Source organism: Gymnogyps californianus, chromosome 15, assembly GCF_018139145.2.
Source record: "Gymnogyps californianus isolate 813 chromosome 15, ASM1813914v2, whole genome shotgun sequence".
NCBI lineage: Eukaryota > Metazoa > Chordata > Aves > Accipitriformes > Cathartidae > Gymnogyps > Gymnogyps californianus.
In genome coordinates this window covers 5,964,095-5,983,427 of record NC_059485.1, presented here as the reverse complement: position 1 = coordinate 5,983,427, position 19,333 = coordinate 5,964,095, and the positions used below count along the sequence as shown (strand labels likewise).

At 40.1% G+C, this 19,333-nt stretch overlaps 1 protein-coding gene across 7 annotated transcripts in view; it reads right to left on the bottom strand.

Moving 5' to 3' along the window:
• The window catches only part of MAD1L1 (mitotic arrest deficient 1 like 1), a 376,769-nt gene that overhangs the window by 249,000 nt on the left and 108,436 nt on the right, over nt 1-19,333 (bottom strand). For 6 of the 7 annotated variants that reach the window (XM_050905937.1, XM_050905938.1, XM_050905939.1 and 3 more), the window contains exon 11: nt 11,821-11,965. In XM_050905937.1, the coding sequence (XP_050761894.1) occupies nt 11,821-11,965 (145 nt within the window). Of the gene's footprint in view, nt 1-6,144; nt 6,191-11,820; nt 11,966-19,333 lie in introns of those variants that run through there. The other variant, XM_050905943.1, reaches the window with a different exon arrangement.

The following is a 19,333-nucleotide window of genomic DNA, read 5'->3' as shown; positions in this document are numbered from 1 at the left end:
GCCTCGTGTGTAGAACGGGTAAGAGGGGAGAAGGATGATGGTCAGGGTTACAGCAGGCTAAAACAGGGAGTGGGAGAGATGCCACCGGAGTAAGTATTGCCACTTGTTCATGTTCACTTCATGCAAAAGGTCAAAAATTCTCTCGCACGGTGGTTTTTATTTTTAAAAAAACACCTAGAGTGGTTCACGAGCATTTTTTTCCCCCAGCACCAAACTCTTACATATGCTATCTTAATAAACATCTTCACGTTGGAGAGGGATAAAAGGCATTTTGTTTTGATTTCATTATATTTCCTGAAATTGCTTTTTTCTTTCTGCATTTTTTTCTTGCCATTCAGTTGTGGTGGCCCTCACAGAGGGATAATGCAATAACACTTCTGACAAGGTCAGCTTTCCAACAACTTTGCAAATGGCATTTCCCAATGACAAAACAAGCACAGCTTTTCTTTTGTAATTAATATAATAGAAATGTCAACCTGGAAAGTTGGTCTCCAAAGGTAGTATGTTATCAACAGAAAATTAATTTTTTAAAGCCAGAAAGTGTTTCCTTATCTGTAAAACTGAAAATACTATTTATGTAGTAGAACTACTGTTATAAGCGCACAACATAAAATTTCTGCAGCTTATGTATGTGTCTGAAAAAACAGCAACTGGGGAGAAGAAGAGTTAAATTGCTTAAATTGCTAATTCAGACACTAGATAATTTTGAGGACTGCACATTCATTTTGCAAATTCATTTTGCACATGCCCTGTAGAAGCACACGGCTCTATGCTGTGTGCTCATACTGAAAGAAACATTACTTCACATCCACGCTTATCTTTAATTTAATTTAATCACGTGTTTAATGCACAGAATTAGTCTTCCCAACTACTCTCCCATCCACGTAAGCAATAACAACCAGCTGTTGGTCCTGGACCTACCTGTAACCTAGATGTCTCCCATCTGAGGCACAGAAGGAAGGGTGCAGGAACAGGGACTCTTCCAACTGCTTCTCCCAGTGGAAGGAAGCCCCTGCTGCTCAGAGGGAGAAAGGGAATAAGAGGATCTCCTCTCCCTGAAAGGGGAATGAGTTCTTGGCACTGTCCCACAGAGGGACATGGAGGCATTGTCCCATGGAGGTTGAGCCCATGGGGCTTCGGGCACACTGGACTCCATCTACCTCGGTCCAAACCTACATGCTATACAGTCAGGTAGGTCAAAGCTCTACCTAGGACCTGCTGCTTGTTGTAGTCTGAATCTCTCCTTCAAATGCGCACAAGGACAGTGAGCCCTGAGTTCTGTCATCCAATTCTTTCTATATTTAGTTTTTACAGCTCCTTACAGGCACTCAGGGCAAGAGAACGTGAGCTTCAGAGTGCCATCAGCAGGGTGGAGAAAACTGAACGGAGGAAGCTGCATGCGCATCTTGGGTGGAGCAAAGGGGCGGAGGAGAAGAGTATTCAGCTGCAGCAAAACAACAGATCTTGCAGTTACAGCATGGGCTGTCACAGCAAATTAGCAGAATGCAAATTTTTCTGTGAAAAATATTTGCCGTCGATGTCAAACCCAGCCCTCCAGGTGTTTGCAGCTTCTAGGCACGAGATCAGCACAAACCTTCTCAAACACTTGCAGAAAAGTGATCAGTTTAAAAATGCTCCCCCCTTCAATTACTTTCACTTCAACCACTTTGTCTCAATTCCTTACACACAGTCTTGTGGCACCCAAAATAACAGTGACTCGAAGACCAAGTAGGGTGTAGTGTCCTATTCCCTTCGTGCTCCATACGGGAGCAAGTACCTGGGATGGTACAGCACTGGAGTAAGCACATTTCACTTCCTATGGACCCAACACAGTGGCAAGCAAAGGGACACATTTGCTGGAATCCTTAGACAATCTTTTCTTCACTACCCAAGGAACGTGAGGAGATGTAGACACAACTACAGACAGCGTATTTAAACGTTGCTCTAGCTCTGCTTCCCTACACTTAAAAAGCAGCTAGGATCTTCCTACATACAAACTCTACAAATCATAAGACTCTCATAAAAATAGTCCTCCTCCTCCTGACAGGAAGAAAGTTAAACATCATCTTGATGTAAAAAATCTTATCTTCTTTTCCTGTCTCATGCTTACACTTTGTCTACCTATTAATCCCCTTTCCAAATTCCTGACTTCAAAAAAGGTAGTGATATTTCTGGGGAAATCCTGAGGCTCTGGATTCATACAGAGGGAACATCGAGCCTCAGTTCCCCCACTGTCCCAAATTGCTTCCACCTGAACAGGAAAATTTATAGTTAATGGCTCTTCACAGCTCCTGGTCTAAATGTCCCACACAACACTAAAAAAAAACCCAGCAGATGTCCCGTATATTGAGAAACTTGTAATGTAATAATCTCATGACATCAATTAGAATTCATTAAGTGAAACTACACCAGTTCTTCAAATTAGCTATAGTTTCTATTAAATAATGTTGTTGTCTCTGAAATACTACCTAAGCAAACATGCTCATAAAATAGGGAACAGTTCATTTCTCCTCAGTGCACCAAATCATGGGGCAAAGACCATTTCCACAATGCTCTGAAAAAACTCATTTGAATTCTAATATATTCATCAATTTAAGCAATGCTTGACCTGAGATGTTGTGAACATACATTGAACAAAATAGTTACTACTGCATGATACTGTGCCAGGAGCAATCCAAAACTCCTTAATTCTCCAGACAGTCCTTCAGTTTTATAAAAATTTTGGGTCTTCATTTGAAAGGATGCTCTGAGTGACTGGTGTCTGAGTAGTGCAGCTGTTCTTACCACAGGCTCACATCACGTGTTGAAATAAGCTACTGTGCAATTACTTAATTATCTCTCTCTCCTATCCTTTAAAAAAATCCACTGCGATTCAACTTGAAGCAAACCCAGTTAATCCAGTTTTATGGCTGAGAATTAAAACAGAGAGAAGTCAGAGATTCAAAGCTGCAGTTCTTGTGGCAATACCACCACTCTAAGAGGCACAGATATTAATGCCTTCAAACCATAAGTATTTGAGGAACAAAGAAATGCAAAAACCCCTTTTTTTGTGCAGCTTATCCTAGCTAGTAATTTAGAGCCTGCTGTTCAGAAATCCTAAGTCCCTTCCCCTGTCCTTGGATGCCGCCCAAGCCCATGCCTAGCTACCTCACTTGGCCACCTCTTGTTGTTCACCCTTCCCTTGCTTGCAAGGCACAGAAGTGAGGTTTGTTCTGCCCGACTTCCCTTAACAATAACTCCCTCATTCCAGCCATCCATCTTCCCGCTTGCTTCTCTGCCATAGCCGCTCGACCATCCTTCATAATTCAGGGCTGAGGAGCTAAGGAATAAATGTTACAGCACACGCATCAAGGGAACTATAACTTTGAATTACCTGACCTGGGTGAGTTTAAATTCTCAGCCATAACATTGGATTAACCTAATTTCTTTTTATTGAATATTTTACCTTTAGAAATCCTACAGCCCTTTCTCTCAGAGAAATATGAGAACTGAAGGTCAAATAAATTCTTTTATGGGTATATTTCTAATTTTCATAATCTAACCTCTTAGCATTGAGCATTAATATCTAGTGGTGGTAGAACAAAGCAGAATCCAGTCAGCGTTCCGGGAAAAAAGATCACATTTCTATAGCCCTTCAAAAATACCTCATAAAATAACACATAACTTTTGACTTTGCTGCATATTCTGAATTGTTATAAAATTTTTAAAAAACCTCTAAACACCTTGCTTAAATAGAAATTATGTCAGACATAACATCAATAAGAATACAGAGGCTGTCCTTGTGCCTCCACCTCAAAAGCATCAGATATAAAGATAGTAATGAACTCCATATTTTTATCATTACAAGGTTTACCAGATACTTAAAAGAGAAAGAATTGCACAGAATTGATTCCCAAAAAATTGCTAAGGTAATTTTTATGAGCTCTTTCATGCTTCTAAAAGGGAAAGGGAAGCAAGGCCCACGAGTCAATTCATCTTCTGCCTCCAGGCTGGTCATTTGAAGCCAACATTCACCATTTCCATGTCAAAAGCCCTCAGGTGACTAAGCTCTACTCTAACAAAGCGTATCACTTTCACGCCTCTGTGGGACAAATTCCTATAGGTACCCATACAGATACACAAAGAACTAGAATATCCAAAGTCAGTGAAAAGGCAAATTTATCTACTAGCTATGAAGAATTAGGGCAACATCAGATCAAGAACAAAAGATCTTACTAGAGAGGATCCAATGGAAAGCAAGAAGGCAAGGGCAGACCATGCTCCCAAACATCTGCAGTGCCCACAGCCAGGGAACAAACTCTGTCATCTCGGATCCAGAGATCCCTTCAACAGATGCAGACAAGTCAGAAACTGAAGGAACTCTTAGGCTTTGAAAAGTCATTTTGGAGCAGGATAAGGAAGTGAGAACTCAACAACTCTGCTACTTTCTTCATTGTGTAAAAAAATTGAGTAGTAAACCTATGACCAAATCGGGCAAAGTAAGGAAACTAATGTCAAACAAAGAAAACCAAGTAAAAGACAAGCATGCATTTGTCTGGGAGCCCATGCCAGAAAACACGCATTTCTCCTCTCTTCCAGAAATCTGCAAATCTCACTGGAGAAACAGTAATATTTTCCGGCTTAAAGATACTTCCTCCTTCCAAATGGTCTTTAGGCACTGCTTCGAAACTACAGACAGCCGCTGCTCCAAACACATCGATTTCAGCTCTCCTTATTCATTCCTTATAGAGAGATTCTGCAATTGTATTAGTAAATTATATTAGCAGGCCTCGTGGAACAGCCTGTTTCAAAGGAAAATGGCTTGTACTCACTTTATTCTGGAAGACAATTTCCATTTGCTTAATATAGTCATGATATTTTACTGAGGTAATTATACTCTTAGCTATCAGTAACAATTAAACCCTTAGACTGAGGTTGCTTAATAAAGGTCTCAAAATAAATAACACATTCCAAACACAATATTCTTAAATGTCAAGCATGCAAATAAGATCTTGTAATGAATATAATGAAGCATCAAGTATAAATCAGCACAAAGTTAGTCTGTCATTGTACAAATCTCTGCAAAAATTGCCGTTAGAGTATTGTGGGATTCTGATCAGCATGCTACAGAAAGGGCAGTGCAGGCACTGCAGATGAAATAATTTCCTTAAATGTTATGACTGGTTCATGAGAAAGGCAGGGTGAAGCCACCAACGCTGCAATGTTTCTATAGTTGCAGAGCTGAGTGACTTGTGTAACGCAGTCAAGACTATGGTGAGGCTGATAAAATTTAGATTTGTTCTTTTGTATTTTCTGTAGCAACTTTCATGAAAACTAGAGTCAGACCATTCCGTTACAAGCTAAATAAAACCCAGAAGCAGACAAATTAGGGGGTACAGACAAAGGAGAAAAATCACTCTCAAACTGAGATCTAGAGATATTTGAAATCAGGTCAATAGATCCTAGAAAGCTGCTACATATGGAAGGCGAGAGCATGGTTTAAAGGTCCTTACAATGCAGACAGCAAGATGACTAAGAAAGGTAAAGTAGACCAGTGACAGACATTTAAAAAAACAACAGACAGGAGAAGTGTTGTCATAATAAATATTTGCAGAATCTCCTTGTAGAGCATCCATTGCAGGCAAAGAGTGGTACAGCAAATTACCTCCAACGCTGCTACGTATGGGAGGCAGCTGCCTGAGCTCCAGAAGGTGGTTATGTGGATCAGGACTAAACCATGACACAGCAAGTAACTGGAAGAAGTTACTCAAAAAAAAAAAAAAAAAAAAAAAAATCACAACACATTTGGGTTATACAGGAGGAAAAAAAACCCCTAGTGTTAAAAGAAATTCTCCCAGAACTCTCTTTCCCTGAAGCACCTCCACCTCACAAGACACAAGGCTGTCAGAGACCAACAAAAGCAAACACAAAATGTGGTATTTCCTCAACCCCAACAGAAAATGTCTACAGCAGCAGTCATCAAACCCCCAAATACCACTTTCTCCTCACAAAAATTAGCATGCTTTATCCAGTAACCCAGACACTCCTGTGTAAACCACAAACACAAAGCCCAACAACCACCCTGCACCAGACTGAACTCGGGATCAATATAACACCAGCTAACGGGGCGGGGGGAGAGGGGAGATTTTTCATAAAAGCATCTACCTCTCTCTGACCTGCTAGTCCTCATCCTTTAAAAAAGGCACCCTACAAGAGGAGTCTGGGAATTAAAATTCATGATGTTACTGGATACTAAAAATTACAATTCAGCAGAGACCTGTTCAAACCCCCTGTACTCCGCAGGCAGCAATTACCTCTTTCTCTGTCCTACAGAGCTTAATGATCTTCTCTCTTCCCTTGCTATCATCCCCCTCCACCCATAACTACCAATCACCTTTTCTCTGAAATTATTTAACTGATTAATATAATCAAGTTGAAATTAAAGGGAACTGTGCTCAATCGAAAAGGGTGTTGAGTCTCTTTCAAACACAAAGTGCCTTGTTTCTCCTCTTCTCAAGCATGCAAGATGATCTAGTAAGTACTACCTCACCTGACAAAACTTGCCTTGCTGAATCACAGAATAGGGAGCAGTGGCATCGCTTTAAAATGTATTTATTTGCAGGCATAAAAAGGAAGATAACTTCCATGGCTTTATAAAAATCTACAAAGGGGAGACACAGTGAGCAGAGGGAAAGGATTGGCAAGGGTCAGGCTGACAGCAGTTAATAATCACGCGTAGAGTGGCAGCACAGCTGGTGATGCATGAGTAATGGTGCTGCTTAAATGACAAACATGGAGTCACAAAGTGGACTGAAGGAAGGAAGAAGCATAGTATAACAGCCAGGGAAAAGGATTCAATACTACTCATAACACAGAGGAGCAGCTCAGTTCTGCCCCAAAGACATCCGTGCTACCTGGACGCAGAGCACAGGGTATGATACCCAAAAGAAAGTCTGTTGCAAAGCATCTGTTTGCCAGAGTGGCTGTTTTTATTGCTACTGAGTGCAATATTGAGTGCAATATTTAAAGCTAATTTTTTACATATCCCAGGAAAAGGGTTAATTCACCTTCTTCACTGAACCCCCAGAACTTTAAGATCCTTCCTTGTGCTTTAAAATCATGTACCTCCTAAGAAAAAACATAATGCAGGACCCAATATGACAGAAAAACTATCAGCATTATTTTAAATCTTTACTGATTACAAAACAAAGCAGATGGCAAATCAAGTCATGAACTCTGCATCTGCCATGCTTAATGAATGGTTTAATTACCTAGTCCCATTTCTGATGCATCTCTGCCATTCTCAGCTCTGGGAGTCACTTACATCCTTCGCACTGACTCTTGCAAAAATATCTTCAGGAACATGTGGTATGAACAGTCAGCTGGAGCTGGTTAATCAATACTTCTTTAATCTCCAACTTTTATGGTGATGGCCTAAATTATGTCTCAATAGAAACAGATTTCCTATCAGATCACATGATCTGGCTGAAAGCTCAGAAAACAAAATGGAATTTTTCAGCTTCTTCTCCAGGCAGCGGAGTACCCAAAGGCAGACAAATGCACAGACGGGAAATAAACACAGAAAAACAACAACATCCAATACAATCAGATTAATTCATTTGCTGCGTTATGCCTTACACAAGAGCGAGGGATGCAATTAGGACAGTGTACATTCACAAATTCTACAATTTGAGAAGCAAACTGGACTCATTTGGAGTAAGTGACAAGAAGTAACTGAAATTGGATTTCACATTTTGAGTTTTGGTGTATGCAAATAGGCAAGAGCTTCCCGCGAAGGATCACGCACCAGCTGCAAAAAAGCAGGGCATTTTGTCTCTGGTCAAATCTGCTGCACATGTTACAGGCTGTTCCTACTTACTCTACAGCTACATGCAGTTACGTCCACCAGCTCTGTGCACAGAAGAAATAACTGTTTTAAGGAGACACTGAACTGCACACGTGCAGAAGAGGCTGGCAGGTCTGAACCCTAACAGCAGCTGAGTAAGAAATACAGCTAAGGGCTGATCACAACCAGGTAAAATCACACAAGGAGAAGATGAGGTGACAACCCTAAAAAGATCCATGCAAGCCAATTTTTGGCCCTCCACATCAGAAGGCTTTGGGAACCCTTTTACTGCTTTTCTCCAACCTCACTTCTGCTGCACAAGGTCCATTTGTGCCTCCTGAAAGCTGCCCTACTGAAACAAATAGACAAGAGCTTTCTTTCCATTTACTGACTCAATCAGCTGCTTGCACTCGGATAAGGATTTCAGAAAGGGTTTTTCATTTTAGGAGACCTACATGTCATATAAAATTTCCTAAGAGATTCAAATTTTAGCCATTCAGTAGCAGAGCTGACTGTTTTTAATAAGCCTACTTCATAAACAAAGACCAGGAGTTGTGTGCAAAGCTCTCCGAAGAAGAGAAATACTCACAAGCTTAAGGACAACACAAAAGTTAAATATAAAACTGTGTAGGTAAACATTGGCATTCAAAGCCAATACAACAGTAAATCAAACAGGAAAAAGGGCAGAGGTGGACTAGGTCTTTCCTCAGCATTTCAGATATCTCCCATTACTGCTGTATCAGAACTACCTCAGGTAATAAAGCAAAGATTAAAAATTTTCCTAAAACTCTGAGCAAAGCCAAAGCAAAAAGACAGCACAACAGACAGCAAACCCAGCCAAGTGGATTTCTAAAAGAGCAAGTGAATACATCCCTTCAAACATCAATTTCTTTTTCATCACCTTAAGTGAATGGAGTGACACTCCAGGCGATGCCTTCAAGCCGTCAATGTCTGAAAACCTCTAGGGTGTCCAAATCTAGTCTTATGTTTCACTGAAAACATGTAAATCAGAAAACTTAAGTACTGCCTTGATTTACAAGGACATACGGGAGAAAGTAATCAACTAACATGTTCTAAACAGCAGTTTGTCAACAGGAATAACCAGGACGCAGCTCCTACGCCAGCCCACTGTCAGAGGTGGAATCAATTGGGCTGGACCACTGCACTAGTATGTCAAAGACTGGAAAACGCTGTTCTTCAAGTCTGCCAGGGAAGAGAGATTTGTAGTGACTCACAGAAGTATCCTAGACTGACAACTGTGCCAATTCCAAACAGTAAACCAACTGGAAAGGCCCAAGTAAGGTCAAGAAAGCCCAAAAGAAGCAAATGAGGCGAGGAAGCAAGCAATGGAGGGAGAAGTTAAATGCACTGAAATGGAAATATGAGAGCAACCAAGAAAGACAGAGACTATGGCAAGTAGAAAATGAACAAGACTGAACAAGTGAGACAGGCAATTTGTGAAAGCCAAAAAGTATTGTTTGAATCTTGAGGAAAAAAATTCAATAGCCATAACAGTAAGCTGAGACGGAATCAGATTGGCAAAGCAAGGACCTCCTGAGGAGAGTATGTTTACTACTAAAATATTAGGTACTGCTGTTATGAAATGAAGAACAGCTTATCGTTTTCTATTGATCTTTTAAAACATATTCAAGGCCTGAGACTTCCAGGTTACAAATTGAGCCCAAAGAAAGGATACCTGTGACTGCATTAAACTTGCATTGTTAAACATGTCTGATGCCTTTCAATCCTTATTTGCTCAGCATACAGGAACAGATTCACTGCCCTACTAGGGGGTCAAATATACACAAATGCAAAAATCACACTATCAAAAGCAATAGCAATTCAATCATATATATATATAATTGTCTCCCCCAAATTAGATTTTCACAGTCCTATTTAACAAGACAAAGATTCAATAGAGAGAGCTCATCTTTTCCATTCTCAAATTACATAGAAGCACACTGTACTACTGATGCCACTAATTAGATGATTAAATACCATTCTAGGTGATACGCTTTCAATGTAAAATAATTATTTTTAACAGGCAATATATTTGCTCAATCTCATTTTAAATCACAATATCATACTTTTTTAATTAAATGAAATTCTTTCTTCTGATTTTGCATGAGAAGAGCAACCAGTAGGAGAAATAGTGCCAAGGACGGATTGCCCAAGTACCATAATGCACGTACTCCTTCACAAAGGACCCCTAGCATTCCCTGGGTGGAATATAAATTTTCAGAGAACAGCAAAGTCTTTATTCCTTTAAACCAGGTCAGCTGAGGAATCATTGAGCACTCTGAAAACTTCCACTGTCAAAACACAAGTTTATTTGCCATGGTCTGATGAAGGACATTTCCAGCTTTTCCTCTACTCCTCTTCAGGGGGAGGATAGCAAACAAAGCAAAGGCTCTGTCTTTCTATATAAATTAGGGTACAATCCATTACATGACAAAGTACTGTTGTCTTTTTGTCCAGCACATAAAGAAAAGTAATGATATTTTGTGTTGTATGACAAAACATGTTTCTGCTGAGGACTGGAAATAAGTTAACAAAGGGAATATTTTAGAAACCGTCTGAGAAACTTTCTTCAGGGCTGAGCAGCCCAGGGCAATGCTAGACAGCTGAGAAGGTTGCAAAGGAAGGATTTTTATGGGGTTCAGTATCCACCTGTGTCATATCCAGCCAGGCCAGTACCAAACTAGAACAGTATGCAGGGCTGGCTGCTGCTGGGGGTATTAGAAAGACTGAGAAGAGATGCCTTTTCTGTTTCCATGGAGAGAGTTTGGTCCATCCACCCTGATTGCAGTGCCTACCTCGGTGTGAAGCAGAAAGAACTGCTGTCATTTTTCTCTTCTCACTTATGTGACTCTCCGTGGCATCAAATTCTGCAGCCAGAAGATCTGATAGAATATCCTGTTGTAAAGTGGTTGCTTCATGCTTCAAGAAGCCCTGCTTACCGCACCATATATCACAGCTTCTTTGGCTCAACAATGACATGGAATTACACAGAATTGGGTGCAGCACAATTAAAATCAATCAAAATGCTTTAGTTGACACTGAAAATTAAAGCCTAAAGCACAAGTAACACAACAGCTCCTTTCACTCTTGCTCAGACACTCCCATACCAGCATCTTTCCTCCCCCTACACAGTGACGTGCCTGGCTCCCTCTCATGCGCTCTAACTACTCAAGCCTGACCTTATGCACACACATAGGCTTACTTACATGAGCAGTTTTATAACATCAGGGAGATTGCTCAGATGAGTGAAGTTTTGTAAGGAGTATTCTTGGAAAGTGAAGTAACCATCATTCTGACTATAGAGAATTATTATTCCCTTTGGGGAAAGAGCGCTCTCAGAATTTAATATAAAGTTTTCAATGCTCTACAGACTTCAAAATTATTGTATAGAATTTCATCACGAGAGCATACCTGATATAGGATAATGCAGACTTCTTTGATATATCCTATAGAAAGAATCTTAAAACGTATTTTCAATTTACTGGTCTAGTGCCTACCATTACATTCGAACAGACTTTCAGCGTAAGAGGACGGCGAATCTCTTACTCTCTGTAAATTGTTTTTCCACAGGAACAGTTGACAAGGTGCCGTCGTTTCATTCTCTTTAGGAAAGGAGGCAATGCAGCCAAAGCCATTATAAATTCCCTTCAGTGGCTCAAAACACTCTAGTGACAACATGATTCAATTCTCTGCCCTCGCACAATTGCCAAGCCTGAGACGAAGTCACGTATTGCCAACACAGCATGAGCCCAGATGGGGGGAACACTAGCAAAGCCTTAGGATGTACTAGTACTTTTATTCTAACGCAGTCCTAAAGACAGGTTTCATGTCTCTCATAGCACCCACTCTGCAAAGACCCCATAACAACTTTGTAGTACCAGTTACAGAGGTGAACAAAGAAGAAATAGCAACGACTGCACCTGGAGGAAAGAAATAAGGACACAGGCTTTTCCAAACATTATCTAGAAGCTCACCTTGGTGAGTAGCAGTACACGTTTCTGCAGCCGTCTGACCAGTGCTTCGTGCTGCTCACGTTTCTTCTTCTCATCCAAGAGCTGGCTCTGAATCCGTAGTATTTCCTCCTGTAGCTGCTGCCGGGCCTTCTCTAGTATTCGGGCACTAAAAAAGACAATACAGACCTGTGAAATCTTGACCACTGCCTCTTAGTCAGATCAGAAAAACCTGAGAGGAGAAGCATCACCATGATAGCAGGACACTGGGGCTGGTGCCATTTCATCTTATGGCTGCACCACTGGAAACCAAGTAGCTGCAGTCTCATTATCAGAGCTGTTCTCAGAAAAAGATATGAGAGAAGAACCATCCCAGTGACAGCCTTCTTGTTCAGCTCAAGACAATTACTGGAACCTCACATATACAAAGCATTTAAATAATTGCATATCTGTTTCAAAATCAACCAGTTTGCTTTTGAGAAGATGCCTCATTTTCAACAAATGACACACAATCTTGGGTTCTACTGTATCTTTTCATCTTTTTCTAACGAAGTAGAAGTTAAAACTGAGGTTTAGTGTGATCTGCTTTGACAGACAGATAATACTCAGCAAGTAATTATAGCCACCACCTGCACATTGCTCTTGCCAGCACTCTATATTGGAAGCGAAATGCCTTCTGAGGCCAGGTGATTAGCACTTCTTTTGCAATGCGGACATGATTCTCAATTAAGCCAGAATAACTTTCTCCATCTTCTTCTCGGGTCTCTGTGCAGCATGACATGGTGACGCACAATTATCCATGTATTCCTGGAGATGTTCTTCATGCATGCCCTTCAGACACTCAGTCTGCTGCTGGGACACTAACGGACAGCTGTTCTGAGGCACACATCAAGCAGCTCATCACAGATCAAGTATGCTGGCAAAGTACTTGATAAACAACAAAATAGGAGTGAAATAATTCTTGTGATTGTTAAGAGTCGGCTCATAATTTAAGTATGACAAGTTTATTCAAGACTGCGCTAACCTTAAGTATTTAAAGAGTGAGCAGGACATGAAAAAAAGTATTGCACACAAGTCAAAAACCCTCAAGCAAGCTGGAAAGATCAAAACCAACATCTCTAGCTTACTCAGGAACAGATGATCTTTGTTTCTCTGATGCTAAAAACAACACTGGAAAATTTATGAGTGTTTCAGAGGGGTATTCTTTATCATTATAATTAAAATAAATAAAAATGCTTTTAAATAAAATAGCACTATTGTTAAGGTACTGTTTAGATAGATCTGAAAGGGAACACTGCCTTAAAAGACACTCTTAGCATAAATCAAGTACATCCTGCACTGCCAGGTCACAAAATTGTACTTCTTGGGAAATTTATGTAGGAATTCACCCAAATACCCAAGCATCTGTCCCCCTACCTCAAAATCCTCCTCCTTGAAGAAAAATATGCATTTTGAAACACTGGGTGAATTAGAAGCTTGTTTAAAGCTCCAGTTCAGTTTGGAACCTTTCACAGACCAATTTAATAATCAGGGACTGTGAAACAGTCTCTTCATTGTTGTGTTCAGGTGGGAAAGTTCATCAAGAGGGCTTCAAATCTGCATTTGAAAATGGGTAATTTCATTACCAAGGCACCACTACTTCCTTGGTTCTGTTTTAATTAATCAGTTAAAAGGGGAACCTGTGCCCAAGAGTAGTATCTATGGTGATGGAACATGAAGTGGCACCAGCCTTGTACTGGATGCTCCCTTCCTCATCCCAACCTCAGCAAACATCTCAAATTCAGTCTCGTGGATACTTAACAGAAACACTAGCCTTTTTCCTATTGAACAATGCAAGAATTCCACAGGATAAAGTAGAGAATCAACTCTTGTCGGATTCTACAAAATAAATCCATATTAAAAAATTTCCTAGAAGCCAACATCCAAAGATGACAAACAGCAGGTTGAATCCTGGCAGACTGTGAAATATGGGATAAAATTAAGTGGTATAACCGAGACGTCAAATGTCACAAGCATATATATGTCACAAGCATATATATGTCACTCAAGAAGTGATTACTTGCAGTGTACAAAAACCACATCATGCAGAAGTTACAGCTGCCAAATTATAAAGCTACCCACCACTGCTCTCCCGCCCATCCTTTTGTTGGAGGTTACCACTTTGCAGTACAGCTAGCAAACTCAAACATGTGCTCACACCTCAGCTGCTCCGTTCACAGTACAGCATCCTACACCTTAAACACCCCTTCAGGGGCAATTTAGGCTGACAGTAATTTCCAGTAGATGGACACAACTTGGGCAACATCGTAAAACGTAACAGGAAGATTCATCACACCATGCCTCTCAAAATCCTAGGCTTAAAACACTTATCCCCCTTTCCATGGGGCTTGTACTAAGACAGACTTTGCTAAGCTTGTGCTAAGACAGACTTTACGCCCATGCATACGTGCCAGCCTACCAAGTTTGCAACAGGTCAGCCTCCAATACAGGGCAGAATGGATGGGTGAGACCGGGTAACCTCAGCTACTGTCTTAAGATTCATTAGAGTTTGTTCAACAACATTCTTTTTTCATGCATAGGGTAAATATAAGTACAAAAACCTCATCAACTGTATTATAACATATTAAATTGCACTACAGAAACCTTACTGCAAATTATTTGCTCTATCAAAGAAACTTAGTCCTGATTAGAGTCAGAAAAGAAGAAAAAATGCAAACGTAAGATTAAATACTACAAAACAGCCTGAATCTTGCATTTGATTATTGCAAAACATTTTGATAGGACAATGGAGAAATCTTTTTTTCCTAATCTCCCAATATTGTGACCTATTTCTATAAATGCTGAGTGGACTGACGGATTATGATTGAGTTGACATTCACAAAGAAAAATGAGATATGTGCTAGGTTTCCTTCTTGAATTAATGAAAAATATTTGAGATTCACATCTCATGGAGAGCATAGACATTCAGCCACATGCACACCTCTCGAACTAGGCTGGAAAATGACTGTTTTAAAACATGAGAAAAGTTAAGCAAAGAGAGACAAATGAGCAATTTCCTCAGCTATTGCATGGTGTTCGGAAAGAACACCATCATCTGTTTATATTTCAGCCTCAGATCAAATGTGATGTTAATGTACATAAAATTTTAAATGCCAGAGATGTCTATGAAAGCAGAGACAATACTCAAACTCTCTGAACTGACTCTGTTACCATAGGTTTCCTTGCTATAGGATGCATGAAATTCAACTTCCTTACAACTCTCCACACCATGCCAAAGCAAATCATTGAGATCCTTTCTTCCTCTCTTCAGACAGATTGATAATTCTTCCAGAAACTGCACCAAATACAACATAAACTGTCTCTATAAGAAAAAAATCCAAAAAGAAAGTTATATTCCTTATTGACACAAAACAGGATTTGAAAGTAGGTGCCCAGCAGCAAATGCCATTAAAGTTAGACGGGGGCACTCTTCTTCCACACTGATGACACCTATGGCTTTTCAAAAGTAATTGCTCACTGAAAACGAGCATTAAAAAAATAAAATAAAATAGGCCCAAAGTTCTCTGTTCAACGTAAGCTTGGAGAACTGGCATTTTTTAAAATCTTTGCAAGTTCAAAGTAAACCTTTTAAGCCTTAAAGAGAAAAAGTCATTTCTGTTTATCAGCCTATTAATGTTCCTTGTTCCACATCCCAGTGAATGAGATGCCAACATCTTTCTGTTCTGAGCTGTTGAGACTCTTCATATGTTGCTCTTCCCTTCTGTAATCCACTTTAATGTAATCTTAATGATAAAACTTCATTTTCCAGAATGTTCTTTGAAAGACTGAGAACAATGACGGCAGACAGTGAATACTGAAGCTATAAGATACATTTTAATAATCTCCTTCAAAAAATTACAAAAGCAGCTGACAGCTTCCTCCCCCGCTCCCCCCAATGATCCATAAAACATTATTTTAATTACTCCATCCTTTCAGTAGCCAAGTTACCACCTCAGAGATACTAAAAAAATAACAGGGAAAGCAAACAGGATGCCAGAACCAGTCTGTGTGTCAACCTGAGAAGAAAACAAGAGGTCCACTGCGGCACAGAGACAATTAGAAGAGCAACACTGTCTGGATCATGTTGCACCTCAGGAAAAGATGAGACACTTGCACATACCAGGGCCAACTGTCAGAAATGAGGATCACATCAAAGAGAAAGCACCGAAAACCAGAGAGCGTGGATGGGAAGAACACTGAGGATGCACAGAGAAAAAACACGATGACAGTGCTATTGCACATACATAACAAAGAAACACGCTGCAACTATCAACATCTTCATGACTGAGTTCAAAATAAAAAGGTTAGCACACAAGCTAATGAGGCAAAAAGGAGCAAGGGAAATTGTTTTGCAGCAAGACATTTGGACGAAGAAAAGCACACCCTTTCCTGAGGCTTGACAACTTGCAGCCTTCTCAACATATCTACACATTTATAGACAGTACACACAAAGACATAAACCACACTGGAAACTGATAAACAGAGAGCTTGAACAAAAATGTTATTTTTCATTCCAGTTCTTCTCCCCCGGGTTTTATAAGCCAACATGAAGGCACAAGTAGCAAGAGGGTAACTCCAGCATGTCTTCATATTGTCCAGTGGATAGCAGCAAAACATCCCTGTCTGTGCCCTCCCTCAAGGCTCCTTCCAACCTCCAGTTTGTGGCACAGACTTCTTCCCCCTCAGCCTCTGCCTAACCCGCCTCGACAGGAACCACCACCATCTGGGATGGGAATTAAAAAGGAAAAACAGAAGGGAGAAGATGATGACAACAATAGTCTGCCTTAAAAAGGGACAGCACACAGGAAAGAAAAGGTGGGGCTTGGCAAAACAGAAAAATTTCCATCGTATGTTAAAAAGGAAAAAAATTGATCCATTATAAAATGCTGCTGAAAAGATGGATGGGAGCTCTGAGAACACTGCTGCAGAATGGAGCTGGCTACACTAATAAATTTAAGGCAGGTAAACTAGAAAAACAGACATCAGGAAGGAGATGATTTTAGTGCTGCAAGTATTTCAGCTCAAAAGTCAAAGGTCCGGGCGCTAACTTTTATTAAAATAAGATTGTTTGGTATCTTATTCTGCTTCCTTTCTTCTTCACATACAGAACTGCGAATACACTGAAGCAGCAGCAGCAGCATCTATCCCTGCTCTCAAACACTGCGCTGCTACTGCGACATGCACAAGTGAGAACTGTGGAGGCCAACATTTCCATGTTATCTGTTATTTGCTTACTAGATTCAGAAGAAGCAATGATACAAAATATTAACATGTTTAGTGGAAGTTATCACATGGGCTATATTTTATTTAAAGCTTGAACTGCGCGCCTTATAGAGAGCCATATGAAATACTGCTACAGAAAATACTACACGAAACAGTCTACAGAGAGTCAGTAGGAAAACAAGCTTTCTTCTTGTATTTATTTCTCCCAAGCCTTCAGCAAACATCTGCAAACTTTCTCTTGGTTCACACTTTGTATTGTCTCAAAGACCTTTTATATAACTCACCATCATCAGGCTTCCATAAATCACAAATCATTCAAAAATAAGCAGTTCATACATCACGTTGCTGCTCTACATACAAAGAAGATTTGAATCATACTGAATTTATAATGAGGAAACAACATAAAGAGAATTATTTTGCTAGTGTGGACAGATGAAATGGGTAAGAAACAGACAGATGTTTGGAGCTTTATTGGTACACTGACAATATGTTATATCGTTGAGATAGTATTTAATTTTACTTCCTAACCAGCAGCATAAATATCAGGCTCAGAAATGCAGTTCCTTCAAAGTGAACAGTTACAGAACAGAAATAACACAATTTTTATGTCCCAGCCCCGGTACAATAGCCATAATTGACTGGCAGGAGTTAGGATTTACGAAAAGAAATTCACATCAGGCACCCTCTGCTTCCTTTCATTACAGGGTCAACACGCTTGCTGCAACACGCGCAGCTTTGCTGACCACAACAACCCAAAGGAACCAAAAACAGGAACGCTGCCAAAATGCAAAGGCCAGTGTGGCTCTATCTGAACGGACGTTTAATCAGCCATTCAACGTGAGATTTACTGTCACATAAAGAAACATGCTTTCCACATCCACCATCAAGATGAGAATGAAAGCAACGTTTCAATTAGTAAATGAGAGACTTCTGTGGTTTGTTTTGGTTTTAAGTTGAAATATGAATAGTTTGTCAAATACATCCATCACTGAATTCTGGAATGTAAAATATTTCAAGGGTGAGAGAACTACAGGCATAAATGTCCTTTTCCTAAGCCTCCAAACCTGAAGTATTCATAAGGCCAAAGCTTCTATTAAAGGCATTTATTTGGTGAATAAAACTTTTACTGGTATTTAAAAACCACTGAACCCACATTGCTTGTTGTATGCTTACTAACTTGAAAATGCTGCCGTCTTCAGTAAAACTGGCTACAGGAGAAATCAAGCTGATAGTTGAATACACAAAGTGATTTATAATAGCTTATGTAGACAAATCTATTGAGGGCTTTTGGTTTGTCCAAACGCTCATGGCTCTTGTTCTGAATCAACAAGTCAGACACACTTGCATTCTGAGCAAACTGATTCCCTTTGCAGCGCTTGGTAGAGAAGCAAATACTAGACGTTACTAAAATGCAAGTAATTAAAAAGCAGGAGTTAAAAACAACAGTCCTCTACGATTATTAACACAGCATATAGCCTGCATAGCATGCATCATCTATCTCTGTATCATAATTTTGTATGTGGCATTTGGCAATTACAGAGGACTGCCTATTTTTAAAGAGCATTCACTGATAAGGATTTTCCACTCCCACTCTGAGATAAGAATAATTCCCCCCATACAAGTTAAAAGTGTCTTTCCAACACTGCAGAGAACAGGACGCACACAACGGCAATGCCTTCTGAGCACAGACTGATACACCGAAGTGAGCCAAGATGTTCACTAAATTGTTCAAAATGCATTACAGTGAGCTGGGAAGAGAATATCTCCATTCCGACCATTTCAATAAGAGAGCCATGCTCATTTGGTCCCCTGTGCAGGTCCTAGTTTTTGCTCTCCTAAAAACACTGGCTGGTGAGGAAGGTCAGCCTGTGGGCAATATGTCAGTAAGGAAATGCCTGGAGCTTCAGCACCAAAAGATGGCAAATGGCTGCTCCCTTCCCCATCACACACCATGCCAGCTTTGAACATTCAGTTCAATGCAAGGGAGCAAAAAACTGGAGAAAGGGAACTGTCACAGGAGGGAGGAAAACAAACAAGCAAGCAAGCCCCAAAAAACCAACCCCAAGGAAGAATTTTGAAAGAAAACCTTTTCTCCAGCCAGGATCCAAGCATCCTCTCTGCAGCTGGCTTTATTTACATCATCTAATTCAAATTCTAAATGCTTCAAAGTGTTATTACACTTTTTTCTTTGAAAACAAAAATGACAACAACTGAAACAGAACTGGGAATGAGAAAACCCAAAGATTGAAATAATTACTAATCAAAGCAGAGGCCT